Source organism: Physcomitrium patens, chromosome 1, assembly GCF_059467195.1.
Source record: "Physcomitrium patens ecotype Gransden chromosome 1, ASM5946719v1, whole genome shotgun sequence".
NCBI classification, from domain to species: domain Eukaryota; kingdom Viridiplantae; phylum Streptophyta; class Bryopsida; order Funariales; family Funariaceae; genus Physcomitrium; species Physcomitrium patens.
In genome coordinates this window covers 30,502,974-30,521,472 of record NC_143410.1, presented here as the reverse complement: position 1 = coordinate 30,521,472, position 18,499 = coordinate 30,502,974, and the positions used below count along the sequence as shown (strand labels likewise).

General features: G+C 40.7%; 2 protein-coding genes across 2 annotated transcripts; both read left to right on the top strand.

The window, feature by feature from the left end:
* The first annotated feature begins 3,388 nt into the window (after positions 1–3,388).
* LOC112283998 (uncharacterized) lies at positions 3,389–4,552 on the top strand. The gene is made up of 3 exons (XM_024523441.3): positions 3,389–3,787; positions 3,988–4,114; positions 4,419–4,552. The coding sequence occupies exons 1-3, from the start codon at positions 3,389–3,391 to the stop codon at positions 4,475–4,477; spliced, it is 585 nt and encodes a 194-aa protein (XP_024379209.1). The 3' UTR covers positions 4,478–4,552.
* Positions 4,553–7,442: 2,890 nt separating this feature from the next.
* On the top strand, positions 7,443–18,041 carry LOC112283990 (glycine--tRNA ligase, chloroplastic/mitochondrial 2). Its single transcript, XM_024523430.3, has 35 exons — positions 7,443–7,904; positions 8,334–8,384; positions 8,734–8,801; positions 8,979–9,060; positions 9,191–9,254; positions 9,473–9,528; positions 9,888–9,965; positions 10,150–10,224; positions 10,395–10,465; positions 10,596–10,712; positions 10,846–10,947; positions 11,207–11,321; positions 11,449–11,529; positions 11,669–11,755; positions 11,994–12,095; positions 12,283–12,346; positions 12,553–12,608; positions 12,771–12,842; positions 13,044–13,126; positions 13,335–13,383; positions 13,591–13,653; positions 13,799–13,894; positions 14,070–14,156; positions 14,326–14,400; positions 14,525–14,583; positions 14,802–14,895; positions 15,139–15,357; positions 15,563–15,657; positions 15,883–15,973; positions 16,234–16,338; positions 16,508–16,546; positions 16,746–16,835; positions 17,033–17,216; positions 17,456–17,541; positions 17,743–18,041. Exons 1-35 carry the CDS (start codon positions 7,548–7,550, stop codon positions 17,839–17,841), a joined length of 3,312 nt encoding a protein of 1,103 aa, XP_024379198.1. The 5' UTR covers positions 7,443–7,547; the 3' UTR covers positions 17,842–18,041.
* The last annotated feature ends 458 nt before the right edge of the window (positions 18,042–18,499 follow it).

Genomic DNA, 18,499 nt, shown 5'->3' with positions numbered 1-18,499 from the left:
TGTCAAATTTTATGAAAGATTCTGAAATTGAACAGAACATTATTTCAAAGACTCCTGAAATTCCACGATATCAACCAATTAATTTAGGTACAGGGGAGGCTGCCCAAATCATTCAAATTTACAATGGTATAAAAGGCAAAGAGAAAGAAATTTGGATGGATTACTTTTTAATGCATAAAACTACTTTCACATGGTTGTATACGGATTTGAAAGGAATTCCAACTGAAGTTTGTGAGCATCGAATTATATTAGAAGAGAACGCTACACTAGTATGACAGAGGTAACATCGCCTTAATCCTAAATATTCCATCATAATAAAGGAGTAATTGGACAAGCTTCTTGCAGGTTGGTTTTATTTACCCGGTATTGATAGTGAGTGGATTTTTTCAATCATGATGGTATCAAAAAAGAACGGAAAAATCCAAATTTATCAAGATTTCTGGAAACTTAATGTGGCCACCAAGAAAGATTACTTCCCATTACCTTTCACGGACAGTATGGATAATATGTTGTCATTATTATCAGATATTAAAAGAATAGGAGTGGGACACCAGTTAAAGTCATTCTATGGTATTATTTTGAGTTGGCTGGAGTACCATTTTCTTGTATTTCTTGTATTTTTGAGAGTAGTAGTTCCAGTTAAGAGTTAATAATGAAGAGTCAGTCACAAGTGTCAATTGAAGATGTTCCAAAATTGATGAGTGAGTAGCAGCAACAATTGAAACTTTGAGATGTCCAGATCTTGAAATTGAAAGCTCAAGTTCATGAATTGGGAGAATATAATGAAGATCTCTCAAATAAATTGAAGAAGGAGTCGATGGACGGACTGGAAGAAGAAGAAGAAGATTTGCAATTGGAACCAGATTCGGTGGAATGCACATTCGATAATACAGCAAATGATCAATTGGGTGGGCCAAAGGAAATAGTACCTTTGTAGAATTTTATTAAGTAGTTTTTAGAAAGGTAACAATTGTGTGTTTGCGAGGACGCTGTACAATTAGGAGTGTGGCTATGTAGAATAGATAAATAAACTTTGTGATAAGTTACTGATTGGTTATTGATAACCTTGAGAATCAGACTTATGATTAGGTAGTTTAGTTGGTAACAGTAGGATGTTAGTAGAACAAATGGTTAAGAATTCAAAGGATCATAACCTTTGCAATCCGCTGGCTGACGGATCATCTTTTTGGTAGGATAAATAGGTTGAGGAAAGAGAGATCAGAACCTGACTGTGAGGGTCGTAAGCCGAGAGCCAGACTATGAGAGTTGTAAGCCAAGGACCAGATTGTGAGACTCGTATGTCAGGATAAACTTGGTGCTACCTCTTTGTTTTCTTTACTTTTATTATTTGCTTATAAAGAATTGTGATTGAGAGAAGTATTGTTGAATTGATAGTCGTAGAATAGATTATGTATTGAATCAAGACGGAAGTAGTAAGCCTTGGTGTTTTGTAGTTTGATAATTGATTTTAGATAGCCAGAGTACAGTCAATTGTGACACTAACAGATCCAATTCATATAACCAGTCTTTCCTCATGTTCGAACCCACTTCTATTAGTTCAATTACTTTGGTATACTGAAGCTTGAACACAATGAGAACAACACATATTTTTTTCAAATATATTTTATATATTTATAATCATCCACATATGTGAGAGAGAGTTTTTTATTTTTTTTAAAAAAAGTATGGTACATATTTATAAAATAAATCTTACACACTTACTTCTTTTTTAATTACTATCATAACATATACTTAAAAGGTGTTGCTAACTTCACCACAACATGCCACTTATTTGACATAATATTTTTTTTTCAATAAAAAAATGTTAATATTTCCTATATATATTTAGGGTTGAAATAAAAACTAGTTTAATTTTTAAGAAATATGTAAAAAAATTATAAGAATAAGTGACAATATTAGTCGTAAAAAGAGAGATGCTATGTGGTGGATGACAAAATTGTGATCACAATGGCAAAAATTGTGGTGATTTTATTAATATCATATATATATATATATATATGTATAACTGTTATTTTCATTCTTTAATGTTTTTAATGTTGCTGTAAAAAAATTACTTTAAATTAAAATAAAAAAAATTACGGCTCAACAAATAGAGTGCAATTAGAATAAAGTTGTGGTCAAATTATCTAAAATATTATTATATAAAAATTTACTATGTAATACTTTAATACGTAAAGAATGGTGCAAAAGTCTTTAGGAGCTTCAATGAAATTTTTTGTTCCTTAAACAATTTTCAGGGTGCTTTACATACATTCACCAATACACTCTCATATGTACACACATGTTTTCATTGTCAAGGGCATCAGAAGTCATTCAGAATTGGTCCATGGTCAAAATTATAGCAAGTATGAAGAGCTTGAAATCTTATAAAGTTCTGAAATAAAACATAATAGTCTTTCACACTGTAGACATTCATCAAACATTTGATTTTATTAGATTTGATTTTTTTCCTCATTAGAATAGTAAAGAGTTCTGTGTGTGTATCAGAGGCAAGGAGTTCAAATGGAAAAAAAGAACGAATAAGTAGATAAGTCATGAATGAATAGAGCGTGTGATTTCAGGGAAATGGGGGTTCATGAAAAGGGAAAGGGGGGAGGTGAGCCGGAACACTCCTTCCTCTGCAGTTGCTGGTCCCTCGACGATGGATGTATGGATGGATGGATGAATAGATGGAGGAAGGAAGTAAGGACATAGGAAGACATGTGTTCGTATCATGGACAGGGATGGAGGGAATATAAAGGATTGGCACGATGAAAGGAAAAAGGAAAAGGAAGGGTGTGGGAGTGCGCCGTTGTTGTTCGTCGTGGTGCCACTGCTTCGTGCCGGTGCTGGGGGTGGTGCAGCCCTGGTGCGATCATCGCCATCGCCCCCTTATACTTTCATCTACGATTCCGTTGCGGTTTTATGTGAGTCTCTTTGCCCTCGGGGACTCTGCTTCAATGCTGCTGTCGTCCACGTGGGGGCGCTGAATCAATCCATGTCCGTCCGCGATGTGTCCTGCTTTCCCTCGCACCCCCCTTTCAAGGTCGACACCGGTCTTCTCTGCTGCCTCCGACTGGGAGAGATAAGTCACTTCTGCTCCTACACAACTGGAATTCCCTCTCTTCTCCAATCCTTCTTTCGAACTGCAGGGTGAGGTAACTGAACCCAACAACAGGCCAGGTGCGGGGAGGGTGGGAGAGGAATTGGGAGGAGTGGATAGAGAAGAAGTGAAAGGGACAGAGACGAGGGCAAAGGATCTCTCTGTTGGTTTTTTGACGGTGGAGACGCTCATCATTGACGTTGTTGAAGGAGATTGAGTGGACAGGAAGTGGAGCTGGTGCGCTCAGAAACTGTAAGGTATTTTTTTTTCGAAGATTTTAAACAAATGTATGGCGTTGCTGTAAGACACCATGTGTTGGAAACAGGACACGCGTTATCACTTGTTAGCGCGGGGACGCCTTTGAATAGTCATGTACCATTGCAATTAGCTAGGAGTAGATGGAGAAAGCAGGGGAGGACGTTCCGATTGATCGCCGCTTTGGATCCCGCCTTTCCGAATCAGCCAGATTTATCCGACTTTCAGTGGCCCTCTACATCGCGACCAGGAGGGCAAGGAGAAATAGCGGGAGAAGTGAAAGCTGGGGCGAAAGAGAAGTGGTATAGAAACAACGAAAGTGCGCTAAGTGGCGACTCGCCGCTATCTCTTCCCATGTCTTATCCAGGGACCAAGCCTGCCACCCAGAAAGAGATAGACGCCATGATGAATTGCGACCCCGAATTAGAGGTTAGTTTGCTCTTCTTGCTCTCAAGTTTCCTGCTGCCTAGACCTTCATTTGTCTTCCCAGCGGACAGTCTTGACGTGCTCGCTAGAATTAGCATGCGTTCCTGCTCCAGAGGATAGAGTGGGGGATTTTTCCGCATTTTGGAATGTGGGTCTCGAACTGGTGAAATTTGATCCAAGCCACATGTGTGTTTGAATTCCAGTATTGTAAGGATCCCGTGTACCAGTGGACGGCTAAGTGTTCCAGATGCCAAGGCACAGGGGAAGTGAGCTTTTACAGGAAACGAGGCAAAGAAGTAATAAGCAAGTGTATTGCTTGTTTAGGCATAGGTACCTCACTGTCACCCTTCTCTTTTTTTTTCTTCTTCTTTTTTTCTTTTTCTGCCATTCATTTAAACTGGGCACATCCAAGTTGTCAGTCGTGTTTCTGACACGTGCCTAAGAACGAAGTTGGTGATTTGAAGACCTTGCCAAAGCCCTAAACCCTTGTCCTGCAGTTCATCAAGCATCACATAGAGAAATAGATGACACCCATGTGCAAGGTAAACGCATGTGTTTTGAGGTGTTTTTTCTTCCCTCTGAATGAGGACGGCAAGGAACATTACCTGAAAGAAGCTCTGTCCTTGTTTTGCAGGTTACGTGCAGAAGATGACATTAAGGGCAGATAAAGTGGATGACTCTGATTTGACCTAATATTAATTATTTAGCTCTGGAGGCATCTCATTTTTAAAAATATAATTTGTTATTCTTTCGATGTTTTCCTGTGAATGGTGTGCTCGTAATGAACGGTGACACAATTGAATCAGTGGCGCCTTCTGATGCAGCATGAATTTCTTTTGAGGATTATGGCATCACAGTCTATCTTGGAAGCCAGTAAGACTCTCTTCCAGTCAATACCTGCGAACTTTGATTTGTATATTTCGGAGTGAACGCAACATGGACTGTGCCGGGGCCTCACTCAGTAGGAGCGGAAGATTATATAAAGGCAGATGTTCGACTTAAAGGTATTGAGATTATTTTAGAGATTTTCTTGGCAGCGGATGTTGCAAGTTTTCTTAGTTGTCGTCCTCTTACCGGAGACGAGTAACAAATGTCGCTCTTGGCATATTAGTCTGCTTTTGTTATTCCTTGGAGCATTATTCCTTGGTTCGTTATTAGCTAGAAGTTGAGAATGCCTCTGCCTCTAACGAATGGCTTTGACGGCGTTGCCAATTTCGCTCATACATGTCCTATTTAAAGAAAAGGCAGTTGATGAAACACTTCCGCAAAGTTTTGAAAATATAACGAAACCACCAAGATTCATCTTCAATACCCACATTGCCTTCTGTATAGAAGTTTTTCGCCGCGAGAGCTTAGTTGTCTATCGTAATAGTTCTGTGAAGCCCCATACCAGGCACGTGCCCGAGTAGCTCCAGAGCAATTCCCTCCATTATTGAGCCCTGTCATGTTTTGGAACATATACGATTGTCCTGTTCCAGGCATCAACTCACTTCTTGTGGGTAGGCACTGATATCGAGGTCTCAAAAGCTTTGTTGTGCATGCTTGTAAAACATCAGTAACTACCGCAAATTTGTTGGTGTCTCAATGTCAATTAGGCAATTACAAAGGTGAGCACTGCAATTGAAAGGATGCCATGTTTTGATTAGTGCTGATTTTCTGAATATCTATGAAGACTTGGTGCTTTATCTCAAGATTAAATTATGTCAGCTTAGGCCTTGCCTTTGGGCCGTCTTTGCATCGGTTTTTTGCCAGGTTGATCGTGTTCTACATGACTGGCAACCATGTTGTAATCAACATTCGGATCACCAAGTGGTAAGATAAGGTGTGCGTTAAATGCAGTTGACGCAACTTCCAGACTAACTTTTGACTTTGAAGATGCAAGCCCCGTTTGAGAAAGTGCAGCTGTGAACTTCGGCGTGGTGCTTCATCGCTTCTAAATTTGCAGTTCTTTATTTTCTTTCACTCTTCCTCTCTTCCTCTCAGTCCATATAATAGCAAATGTGGGTAGATATCATGGTTTTCGTAGATTTTGATTCCAGAGTCGTGCATGGCTACAAGTTTTCCAGGCACCTGCAGGGATATGCTTGTTAATCCATTGTTTTGAATTCAGTACACTTCATATCAAAATTAGCTGACAATGCGTGGTAGAACACAACTTATCATATTTATTCGAGTCCGTTGTTGCAATGTGGTTTGCTTCGTTCTTGTCCACATCATTCGTTGCCAACAGAGCTGATTCAGAGAGCAGTAAAGCCATTTGACCGGGATGGAGACTGCTTGAGTAGTACAGTGGAGGTTTGAAGGCATCGAGCAAAATCCAAAGCACAACCTTAAATCCCCTTATTTGCCACTTTCCATGGTGTCGTTTTAAGATGACCTTTAAAAACATTCAGTATGTCGTTGATGAAAGCAACCAAATGTGGAGGAACTTTCTCTTTATAAGATAAATTTGGTATATTATGTGTTGAGTTGTATACACTGGTTTCGTATCAACATTTACCGTGACTCGCTAGGTTTATTGTCTAACCCTACAACTTGGTTTCTTCGTTAACTAAACTCTGTACCATAACGTAGCTACAAGAACAAATATCTTGCCTCTCTTTCCCCGCTGCCGCCGGCTTAGTTCTTGCTGCCGCTTTTATAGCGTACTCAACATTTCAGTATGTTACAGCGTTTGGCTTTTAACTCGGATCACATTTAGGATGATGTTTCTGAGAACAGTCTATTCTGTGGCCAGGATTCCCTTCTAAGAGCATAAGCTTATCAAGCACCCAACTGCAGCTACTGTTATCGTTTTGCAAGTTGTGGCCACCTCGCATTTAAGATTCAATTACTTCTGTTCAGAATCCAAGCATTGCACGATGCCCTCTCCTTGCAATCCTTTGTTTCACTGGCAGCTTGCAACCAATCTGTATTAAGATGAACTACCGCATAAGAGAGTATTTTCCCCACGCCACGCAGGTTATTGCACGAAATAAAACGCTGGACCATGTCAGTTATCAATTCAAGTAGGACTGAAAAAACGAGGACAAATACCTTCTAAAATATGCAGGCAACAATTGGACCAATCTGTCAATGAAGCTCTAAAGCCGAGAGAGTGAATGAATATTAGGTTCAGCGAAAGATACACTCAGGGTTATTGTGACGTAGTCCAGAGAAGCGTGTGGGGAAATTGTTGCTGATTTTGTGCAATTTGCACTCGCCTTGCCTCGAACAGTAAACCTTTGATTCCTGCCACAGCAGCTGCGAGGTTTCGTTGAATCTAAAACCAATCCATAGCCAATTCTATTATTCTAATACCTCCTGCAGCGGAGGCTCTTCTTGAACTTCTGTTAGAAACTCTGGCCTCTATCTTGAACAATTGAAACTTCAGCTCAATGGAGATAGGTCATGACAATCGGCAAGAGTCACCGAGTATATTGTTAAACCGGTTGGAACGTCAGGAACAAACTCAGCCTAAGAGTTCGCTTCATCCTTCATCAGAAGAGGCCTTGGAAACTGACAAAACTGCTCTGCCAAGTCAAAGAACACAACGACCAGAAAGAGTGATGTCATCCAAGGAGGGGATGAGAGTCATCCATAAAGAAGCCACCACACAGGCCCTGCTGCTATCCAGCCTATCCTGCTCGCGAGCGAGGAGGGGCGAGGGGCGTGGGCTTTGAAGGCTGAACGTCCAGAGAGCGAGTGAGAGAGTGTGAGGGAGGGAGGAAAGGGGGAAGGGGGCGATTTGCGCAGCAGCATTGATGTGCTGCTTTCTATCGCGATGGGGATGATGGCGGCAGCAACGCACACCCGCCTTCTCATGGCGCCCTCCAATCTGCGCATCTTTCTCGCGTCGCCGTGTTTGAGCAGCAGGAGTCTTCGGTGTCGGAGTACTTTGAGTCTTCCTGGCAGCATTCTTGTTGGGAGGCATTTGAGGTTGCGCTCCGTTAGTGGCGTAACGTTGCCTGGAAAGCGTGCCTCTTCTGAGCAGCAACGAAAATTTGTGCAGTGCGCGAGAGCCTCCGTCCAGGCCGAGACGGCGGTGCAAGTAGATAATTCGGAGGATGCCGCCTTAGCTAGGTCGTCAGGTTCACCGAGCACCGCGCCTTCGTTCCAGCAGGCAATTCAGCGCTTGCAGGTGTAGTTCTGGGGATTGTGGTTGTGTCAGGATAGTGCTATCGTTTTTTAGAGAAATTCAGCAAATTTGACCTTGGACCGTTATTTTATCGCGAGTGAGGTTTACTTCCAAATGCGCAGTTGCGGCACAATGCAGACATTGCTGAAGGGAGAATGGGATTGAATTTCTAGTAGCAAGTAGAATCTGAGGACACGTCCATTCTTTTGATGGTTTCTTACATACAATCGAACTCAAAAAGTTTGCATACCATGTTCACCTAGTCGAGGCGTACCAACGTCATATCATGATTTGCATCTTTACACGAAAATGATAGTATTTTTTCTCTTGCTACTTGAATTTTTGACTCGCTTGTTAGCATTCAAATGGGCTCTGCTAGTTATGTTGGATTTGAATTTGAACTAACTCCAGCATCCATTTGGGCGGCGGCAGGAATACTGGGCATCTGTGGGATGCGTTGTGATGCAGTCCAGCAACACTGAGGTAGCCTGATCCTATCATATCTTTTGAAAGTTATTGTTTCTACAAGATCAGGAATTCTGTACTTTACTCTAATAACTCATCATGTGATCTTATCCTACTATTGCTGTCCTGTCCTAGACACGTTAATCATACTCAAAAGTCCCTCAAGTATCTGTACGAGCAATGTTGTGTAATGCAGTAAGCCATGCTATAGCATACCAGACCCATCGGAGAGTAGAAGGGATTTTCTCTCTGACCTCTTCCACTGTAGTGTTTGGAATATGCTTGCCTTTGTGTAGTGAGATATGTCTAGATTGTCAATGGCTGTGCTATTTTGTAAGCCATAGAAATCATCTGGGTTTGATTGCAGGTGGGAGCCGGAACCATGAATCCGGCAACCTTCTTGCGCGTACTTGGCCCAGAGCCATGGAATGTTGCGTATGTAACCTCCTCTTAACCTTTGCTTTCATCGCAGCCCTTGAAGTATCATTTGCTGTTGTTTTCTGGGTTAAGTTTCTACGCCTGATTTGTGTGTGGGTCTTGATACGGGGAGTTTATTCTGGATTTCGAAACGGAATATGCTTATTGTAGCTGCGAAATGTTCGAATGTTTCAGATATGTGGAGCCTAGTGTTAGACCAGATGACAGTAGGTATGGAGATAATCCCAACAGGGTGCAGCGCCATACACAATTTCAGGTCTCATCCACATAGACCTCGTCGCTATGTTACAGGCTATAATCTGTGTTTCATATCCATCTTAACACATGAAGAACTGTGTTGTGATTGAAGACGAATTCTTAAAGGAGAATTCTCTTGTGTTGTGCAGGTCATATTAAAACCAGATCCTGGAAATTCTCAGGAATTATACCTGGGTAGCTTGTCTGCTTTGGGTATGTTTCAGCGTGTCACTAAGCTTTGTACCCAAGGGTCGGGTCATTTATTGTGACTTGCGTTTGGTTGAAATACTTGAGAAGCTTAAGTCTAGTCATGGATGCTGTACGCGTTGGGATTGACAAGTACTGGGTGACTTGATCAAGAACTGACATTGAACTGGTCGTCATTTTTCGTATACATGTTTGTGGATATGAAATGGCGTTCGTTGTGGCAGGCATCAATACCAAGGCTCATGATGTGCGATTTGTAGAGGACAACTGGGAAAGTCCGGTATGTTTGTTTTTATATTGCTTGTCATCTGAATGGAATTTCAGATTCTACGTGGGGGCTATTGGTTAACGGCACGGCGTGAGAAAGAATCTTTTGCAAGTTTTGGATTTGTGACAGAAAGGGCGTACCCATAGCATTCAATCACTCTTTCATTGTAAAATAGATATTATTGTCAAGAGTTAATGGACTTGGTAATTTGGGTTTGGGGTTTATGCATGGGGTGTGGCCATTGTTGCCTAAAACGTCGGCATTAATCGTGTTCCTGTGGAAAGAAGTTTCAGGATTACGCGAAGCCTGTGTTGTGTCTTTTATAAATCAGCTTTCCTCTTTCACAATGCGGCTATTGGGATCATTAACAGGTGCTTGGAGCATGGGGGCTTGGCTGGGAAGTTTGGATGGACGGGATGGAAATAACTCAGTTCACTTACTTTCAGCAGGCATGCTTTCTCAATACCTCGAGAATTATCTTGCTACGCATTCGTATTATTTATCACGATCTGGTTATCTATTTCTAAACTGTATCGCATATCCTTGTTCAATAGGAATTGAAAACTCCTTGGAACTTGATTTGTATTACCTGTCATATACTGTGTAATGAGTGTGATGGGATGTGGTGTATAGTCGGGGAGTATGCCCTTGTTACCGGTATCTGTGGAGATCACGTATGGACTTGAAAGAATCTTGATGTCTCTCCAGGTTTGATCTTTCTCCGTAATATTGAGGTTATTTCTTTCTTTCAAAGTAGTGTGGTTGCTGAGAGAGCCAGTTGCTATTTTGCAATGTGCTGGTTTGATGTTGGGATGTACAGACTAATTTGGTCGCCTGAGTTTTTTTTGAGTTCTCCATTTTTGTCGATTTTTCACCAGGGTGTTGACCACTTCAAAAAAATTCAGTATGCTCCTGGGATCACTTACGGCGAGTTGTTTTTAGAGAATGAGTAAGTTCCCGACCATTTTTGCGAATACTTTGTGTAAGAGCAAATTATTTCTAATGATTTAGCAGATGGAAGCATTGCGAGGTCATAGATAGTGGAGCATTACGCAGACTTAATTGATTGCTGTTGGCAGAAAAGAGATGAGTGCATACAATTTGGAGCATGCCGATGTTGGGAGGATGCAGCAGCTGTTTGACCTGTACGATGCTGAAGCACGCTATTTGTTAAGTCAAGGACTTCCTATTCCAGCGTAAGCTCTTCGTCAGAAGTTGTTTGGTTTACGTGTCTTATTTCTCCCAACCATTTTACAAGGGTTCTTATAAGAACTTCTAGGATTGGTTGGACTTTCCAACACCTCTCAGCATGGGTTGATGATATGACAGTTACGACCATGTATTGAAGACTTCACACGCTTTCAACATCCTAGATGCGAGAGGGGCGATTGGTGTGACAGAACGAGCTCGCTACTTTGGCCGCATGCGCACGTAAGACTATGCTTCTTAACTCAGGCCTTTTTCATTTTCTTTAAGCTAGAAATCAAAGGAATGGTTTTGATTTTTTGAGTATTATTTGAGAGTATTTTTACAATTTAATTACATGCATAAGTGAATGCTATATAGATTCATTGTTAATGTTAATGCTTGATGCATTTATGTTCCTTGAAGCCTCATTTTTTGCAGTGAGTCTTCTACAAGGTGTGCGGTGCAATTGGAATTAACATCTTAACTTTATGAGCATGCACAGATTAGCTCGTCAGTGTGCCCAGAAGTGGGCGGAGAGCCGGGAGAAACTAGGGTATCCTTTAGGAGTTTGGGAGGAGTTCCGCTGCTCAGAGATAATCCCTGAAGCAACTTCTCAGGTCCGCTTCATGTTTTCATATTTTTGCATACCTTGTGAAGGATTGTTTCAGCAAATGGAGTGGATGTTATCTTTGCTTCAGTTTTATCCATGTGCTATTTTCACTAACCTGTGATTATTTATATCAGATAGATGTTTCCCGCACGTTTGTTTTGGAAATAGGTTCGGAGGAGCTTCCACCCCAGGATGTCTCTAGTGCTATTTCCCAAGTATGTCTCTACTTTCATGTATTTCTTGTCATGACCTGTCAGAGGGTTTATTGGGATCTGATTCTCGATTAGAGTGGTTGCTCTTCCGATTATCTTCAATCATACCGTATTATTTTCTGATGACACTCTTTAATGACAGTTGAAGGGGGTAGTTCCTTCCTTGTTGAAAGAGAAGCGGTTGCAGCATGGTAGTATCTCTGTCCAAGGAACTCCACGCCGACTTGTGGTATCCACCTCAACATTATTGAAAGTCTATTTTTTCTTAATATACCGTGGAGATTCTTTTCTTTTTCTTTTTCATTTATTTTTATGCTAGGATCATTTCCATGGGGTTATGTGCAGAATATCTGCTGCAATGCAAGTAGAACCGTTGTGCCTCCAAGAGTTAAGCTGTTTTAGCTAATTTAACTCAGCCACATGCGTCTTTCGTTAGCCTTTTAGACATTGATGGAAGAAAGTTGCAGGTAATGGTAGAGGAACTGGCTACGCAGCAAGATGATAACGAGAAAGAAGTTCGTGGACCACCAGCTGCCAAAGCCTTTGATGCTGAAGGAAATGTCACCAAGGTATGGTTTCACCTGTTTGATTGTGATGTTGTTCTTTAACAAAAAATCTACTAGAGATACTTTTGTCGCTTTGAACATCCTAATCCAACTTGGCGTTCTTCATAATTGCAATTTCATATATGAAATCACAATCGGCTCCCTCTAAATGTGCTGTAGAATCATTCTTCATGTTCTGCTATGTTTTTAGGCCGCAGAGGGTTTTTGCAAAAAGAATGGAGTTCGAAAAGAAGAACTGTATACGAAGACAGATGGTGAGATTTCTAACTTGATACTTTTCAAACTCTTTGGCATCGTTTTTATCCAACTTGTATTAACTTTAATCTCCTTACTGATACAGAGGTACAGATCTTAGATGAGTCATGTTCTTTGCATGGGTACGTGTGGTTGGGCCTCAGACAGCTGATAGTACAATATCATCTTGAACCTGAGTACATTTAAATTGTTTTGATTTATCCAGGAAAGACAGAATACGTATTTGCGATAGTCAAGCAACAAAAGAAATCATCTGTTCAGGTTTGTCTCCTGTTTTAACTTCTATTATTCCTAGTACACGTTTACTTCAGTATGGTTGTCACCAAGATTTTACTGGTTCTTTTACTCGTTTTTATAGTGGTTTAGATTTGATGATATTGACCAGAACCTTATGCAATCACCAATGGGTTGATGATCGTGCAGGTCTTAGCAGAAGAGATTCCAGTACTTCTTGCAAATTTGTCCTTTCCCAAAACAATGCGGTGGAATTCTCAGGCAAGCACTATTAATTTTTCTTTTGCTTGTCGGCAGATAGTCAATAGCATCCTTTCCATGCTTTTGAAAGTTTCAGTTGTGTGTTGTTAAAGCCAGTCAATGTATATTCCATAAAAAGGATAGAATAAAAAAATAAAAAAATAATTCATCATCCAGCTTCACTCTTTTTATACCTCATTAACATGCAAAATAAACATGCAGGCCTCTTATAGCAGGCCTCTGAGGTGGTTGCTGGCTCTTCATGGAGATACTATTGTGCCCTTCACATATGCAAACGTCCGCAGGTGTTTGTTCATTCGACCATTCGAAATTGATGTCACTTTGAGCTTCTGCTATGTAGCTTCTTTTACTTGTTTATCACGACAGGCCTTCAAATCTGAGCTTCAACTCAAACTCCCAATTTAATGTTTTCTAGGCTTGAGTCGTATGCATCTTCCTCTATAATTTATTCCGTTTTCAGTTATTGGTTTGACGGTGGCTATGTTGAACCAGTGGGAGATCCTGTAGAGTGCTTCGCAACTCCTTCCAGCCAACCATCCAGGTACACGGCGTGCTGCACAATGCACGTTGTGCACTTCTAAATGCTCATCAATAGTATTTGTTACTTTGAAGCTACTTTGTTAACTATTTAAAGCAACCATGGTACAGAAACCTTGTTTACTGTGTATTGTACAATTATCCTGATGTCCACCAGGGAGGTTATTGTTGATTCTTACGATGATTTTGACTGTTAATTTGTGTGAGTCAGGTTGCCAAAGCAGAAGATTACGTGGAAGCAACAAAAGAGGCAGGCCTCGTTATTAGCATGAAGGTTTGGTTTGTATTTTGATAAAAGCTCTTATCTTAGCCATGGGTTCCAACTTTTTACATGGGAGGAACCACAAATAATTATTAAAGGCTGTTGTGCGATAATGAAGGAGATATGAAGCAATTGATTGGTAGTATGTATTTGACAGGAGCGGATGGATAGCATATGGGCACAAAGTAGTGAACTTGCTGCCAGCGTTAATGGTCTCATTCCCGATGAGTTCAAAGGCGGACTTCTCGAAGAGGTTTGACTTGTGTACCTTTTTTTTTTTGTAAATATGTCCACAATTATGCTTCTGCACTCTTTTTCATCATTTGTTAATGAGTTTAATGCAGGTTATGCTTATTTCCAATTGTTGTCCATAAGTTGATCGCTGAGATCGTTTGGTTGATGTCATCTAAGTTGACTATTGCCTGCAGGTGGCCAACCTTGTGGAGTCCCCGAACCCACTGCTTGGCAGCTTTAATGAATCTTTCTTGAAATTACCATCGGACGTACTTACCACTGTATGTTGACAATTTACGACATTCACCTTTTGAGTTTACAACTGCTGATGTGAGGGCTTGATATGATCTTTTGGAATATGATATTTGGAGAAAAGAGTTTTTATCATCCTATCTTGTCTCGTTATCATCTTTAAATCCAAAATTTGACAGGGTTTGAATATTCTTGCAGGTTATGAGAAAACATCAGCGGTACTTTCCAGTTGTGGATCGGCTGAATGGACAGTTGTTACCAGCTTTCATTACGGTGAGTACATGACTGATCTTGTTAATCTTGTTATTTTTCACAAATGTATCAGCTTCAAACATGATACTACCGTTGCTAATTCTGATTGTTACAACGTTGCCAATGGGTGTGGTTCTTCTTGCAGGTGGCTAACGGACAAATAGATCAGGCTGTCGTTAGAAAAGGCAATGAAGCTGTGCTCAGGTAAACTTGTGAATGGAACTGTAACACCCTTCAATAGCATAATTTCTACTGATAATTTATTGAATACTACTGCTTGATATTATTATATCACAGAACCAGTTTATTGTGTTGATTATGACACGTAGAGTGTGCAGATGAATCTGTTGATATTCCTTTAGTGGCTCAAAATAACTAATATCAGTGTAAACTTCGCACTTACATCTCTCTCAATCGACCAGGGCACGATATGAGGATGCAAGGTTCTTCTATGAAGCAGACACATCGAAGCCACTTGCAGACTACCGACCTCTGCTGCAGGGTATAACTTTCCAGGTATAATGACTACACTTGATGCCAATCTTTCCTGCAGAGATTTCTTACACTGAGTTATGAAAGAGTGATCTAGTTCAGAACTCGAAAATCTGTGCTATATCAGAAAATATTCAATGTTGAATGACGGCACATCTATCAATAAATAGATCGAGTGATGTGTAATTTAGAGACAAAGTTGCAGGTCTTTATTTTGTTTTAATTACACTTCACGATTTACAGTGCCCTGAATAATGTCTGTCACAGGAAAAACTTGGTTCAATGTTGGACAAAAGCAAAAGGGTGGAAGCTATGGTGGATGCATTTGCATCAGCTTTGGGTCTTGATGAGGCCAGTCTCGCTATAGCTCGGCAAGCTGCACCGCTTGCGACAGCTGATTTGGCAACAGCCATGGTCAAGGAGTTTACCTCACTATCTGGAATAATGGGTCGACATTATGCACTTCGAGAGGGACAGCCTCCGCAAGTCAGTACATTTTTGCAGCATTCCTATTCACTTGAACGATTTAAATATCTTTACATAAATGAGAGAGACGACAGCAAAGCGTCAAAGTTGGTTAACTGTAGAACAAGAATGCCATTTTAGAACCTCAATGAGTTCTTTAGCTTCGGATGCAGTCACTTCTGGGCATGCAAACATTGAGGCTTGTAATTTCGTAACTGTGACTCAGGTAGCAGATGCCATTTTTGAGCATGCGCTTCCACGCTCTGCGGGCGACTCGTTGGCGAAGACTGATGCTGGGGTTTTACTAGCTGTTGTAGACAGGTAATACATTTCAATGTGCGAGCCTGATTTCAACACAGACAGTACCTGCTGTTGTGTTTCATGTACATTTTTGTAACGGATTCACAAAATATTATGTAACTATCCTACTTTCAGAACTTATAGAAACAGTACCACTTGCATTTGGAATTTTACTTAAAGCTTTTGTGGATGTTTCCTTGTTGGGTTTGGCCTATGTATTGAAGTGGAGCGTTTTGTAATGTGCAGGCTTGACAGTTTAGTGGGATTATTTGCTGTCGGATGTCAACCTACAGCAGCTGCAGATCCTTTCGGCTTGAGACGGAGTGCATATGGCCTGGTATTTACTCAGAAATATGGCGCATTTTGTGGAGCAGTAGGACCCTAGTTTTAATTGGAATAATAGTTTGTTAGTTGTTTCTTCCGGGCTCTGCGTGGTGTGGAGATAATATCTGTCCGTCCACTTGTTGTGTAATAGGAGCATAATTAGTTCACTGGTATACATGGGAAATTATTAATGATTTCCTAGTGACATTGTTTCTAGAAGTTAAATGCTCGTGCAATCTGTGCAGGTTTCTAAGTTAAGTTCCCTCTATGTAGGTACAAACTTTGGTAGCGAATGGAAAAGTCTTGGACCTTTCTCAAGCCTTAAGATTTGCCGCAGATGTGCAGCCCTTGCCTGTTCCAGACAAAGTTATTGACGAGGTCTAATGTTCATCTTCTGTTCAACACTTTTCATTTAGCCTCTGTTGATTTTGGCTGCCATGTAGTTTATGGTCGCTATACTGAAGTGTATGTTCATGTCGTGGATCTTAGAATGTTTAGCTTCTGTGGAAAGTCTGATAAATATTCCATTTGCTGCGTATGTGCCCAGGTGTTGATATTTATTGCTCGCAGGCTTGAGCAACTCTTGGTATGACTCTAGTTTTATGACTCCTTCGCACCCAGATATTCTTTTCATATTCAAAAAACTTATTTCGTTGTTTTGGAGCTACACCTCCATGGGTTTATGGAGATCACTTCCCCCTCGGGGTTTTTTGTATATTGTGTGAAGAATGTTATGTATGTTGGCAGAGTGACTGATATTCTTTTTCTGGACATGTCGCGTTTAGGTCGATGGAGGTGCAAACGTTGTGAACGTGCGATCAGTATTATCTGAGCGAGGCACAGTACCCACTCTTGCAGCTCGATCAGTGTCTCAGGTGTGACGCCTTTTGCCGCGCTTTTACTTCCACGTAAATTCTTTTCGAAGTAATTATGTCAACCTGAAGTATTTGTGATATAGCTGCTCTAAATTTGATTGAGGTTTATCCGTAGTGTCCTTACTATACATATATGATTGTTGCTCATGACCGAAAACTCAAGTATTTGGGATGCACTGTTTCTGTGCTGCGTACAGCTGGAGACTCTTGCGACTGGAGAAGCTCTTGATCGAGTTGTAGCTGCATACGCCAGACCTACGCGGATTGTTCGGGGGAAGGATGTTGATCCTTCATGGAAGGTGAACGAAGATCTCTTTGCTGTTCCAGAGGAAATTGCCTTGTGGGATGCGTACAAGCAGACTGCTTCTAAACTGCATACAGGTAGCAACACCAATTCTTCCATAAGTTGACTCATTTATATGATCGTGTGCGGTTGTTCTCTAACCATAGGCATTTCTATGTACCTGATTAACAGTGAGAAGTGTTCTTCAGAGATAATGTTGAGGTTCTTCATATGAAACTATAGATGAGTTCTGGTGTGGGGTTGTGAGACAACGGTACTAGGAATCTTCCTTGCTTAAGTTTCTTTTGATCAAGGTTTGAAACTGTTTGTTCCACAGGGGTGGATGTGAATGTTTTTGTGGAGGCTTCTCAGGCTTTGGTGGAGCCCTTGGAAGCTTTCTTCAAAAATGTCTTTGTCATGGCGGTACGTGTTTTACCTTCTATCCGCAGTTGTGAATCTTGACCCAAATGGTCTATTTTTGAAGAAGATGCGTGCAAGGTGCAACCCATTCATACTGTAGTTTAGTCTGTTGATCCACTAGTTAAGGTCCTGCACACCATCAGTTACTTAAATGATCGCAATATCCTTCTAACAAGCATCAATAATTTATTCACTCGCTGACAGGAAGAGGAGGATTTGCGTAACAACAGATTGGCACTCCTCTCAAGTGTCGCCAACTTGCCACGAGGCATAGCTGATTTGTCAATATTGCCAGGGTTCTAGGTCAAACATTCTTTGATGAATCATGGATTTGTAAACCTATGCAATAGGCACCTTCTCTGACATACTTCATACACATCTTTATTGGGAGGTAGAACTTGAAACCAACTCAAAGTGCGATGAAGATTAGAAAGAACTGTGGTTGTAAACGCCCTCCTACTGCATGATAGTAGGAAGTATCCAACACACAAATCATTTCAGTAGATTGACAGGCTTCAAAGTTTCTAGCAAGTCCAGCATTTTTGTATGCCTTATTCTTTCGAGTATTGTTGCACAAAAAGATGGTTTATTTAGCTTGCTCTTGGCGTTCTCCACTGTCCGACATAAATCGCTGTTCGATAAGAGTAGCATTTGTAAGACATCAGAATGTACAACTTTCATCATCAATGCAATTTGGGAAAAGGAAAAATTAGGAAAAAATGAATCATGAAATGGAAAACATTTTATGTACTATAAATGAAAGTCAAGACGTTCCTGCAATTTAAGTACTTGCAAAACTACGTGTCGAAATAAAATACTGATAATGTTTCAATTTCCCAAGATTTAAAGTTGCACATATTGCTTTCCGAAAGAGAAACTTCAAAATAAAGAATATAACAATGAAAACAACAATAACCAAGAACATAAAAAAAAATTAAAACTTGTTTTACGTAAATAAGCA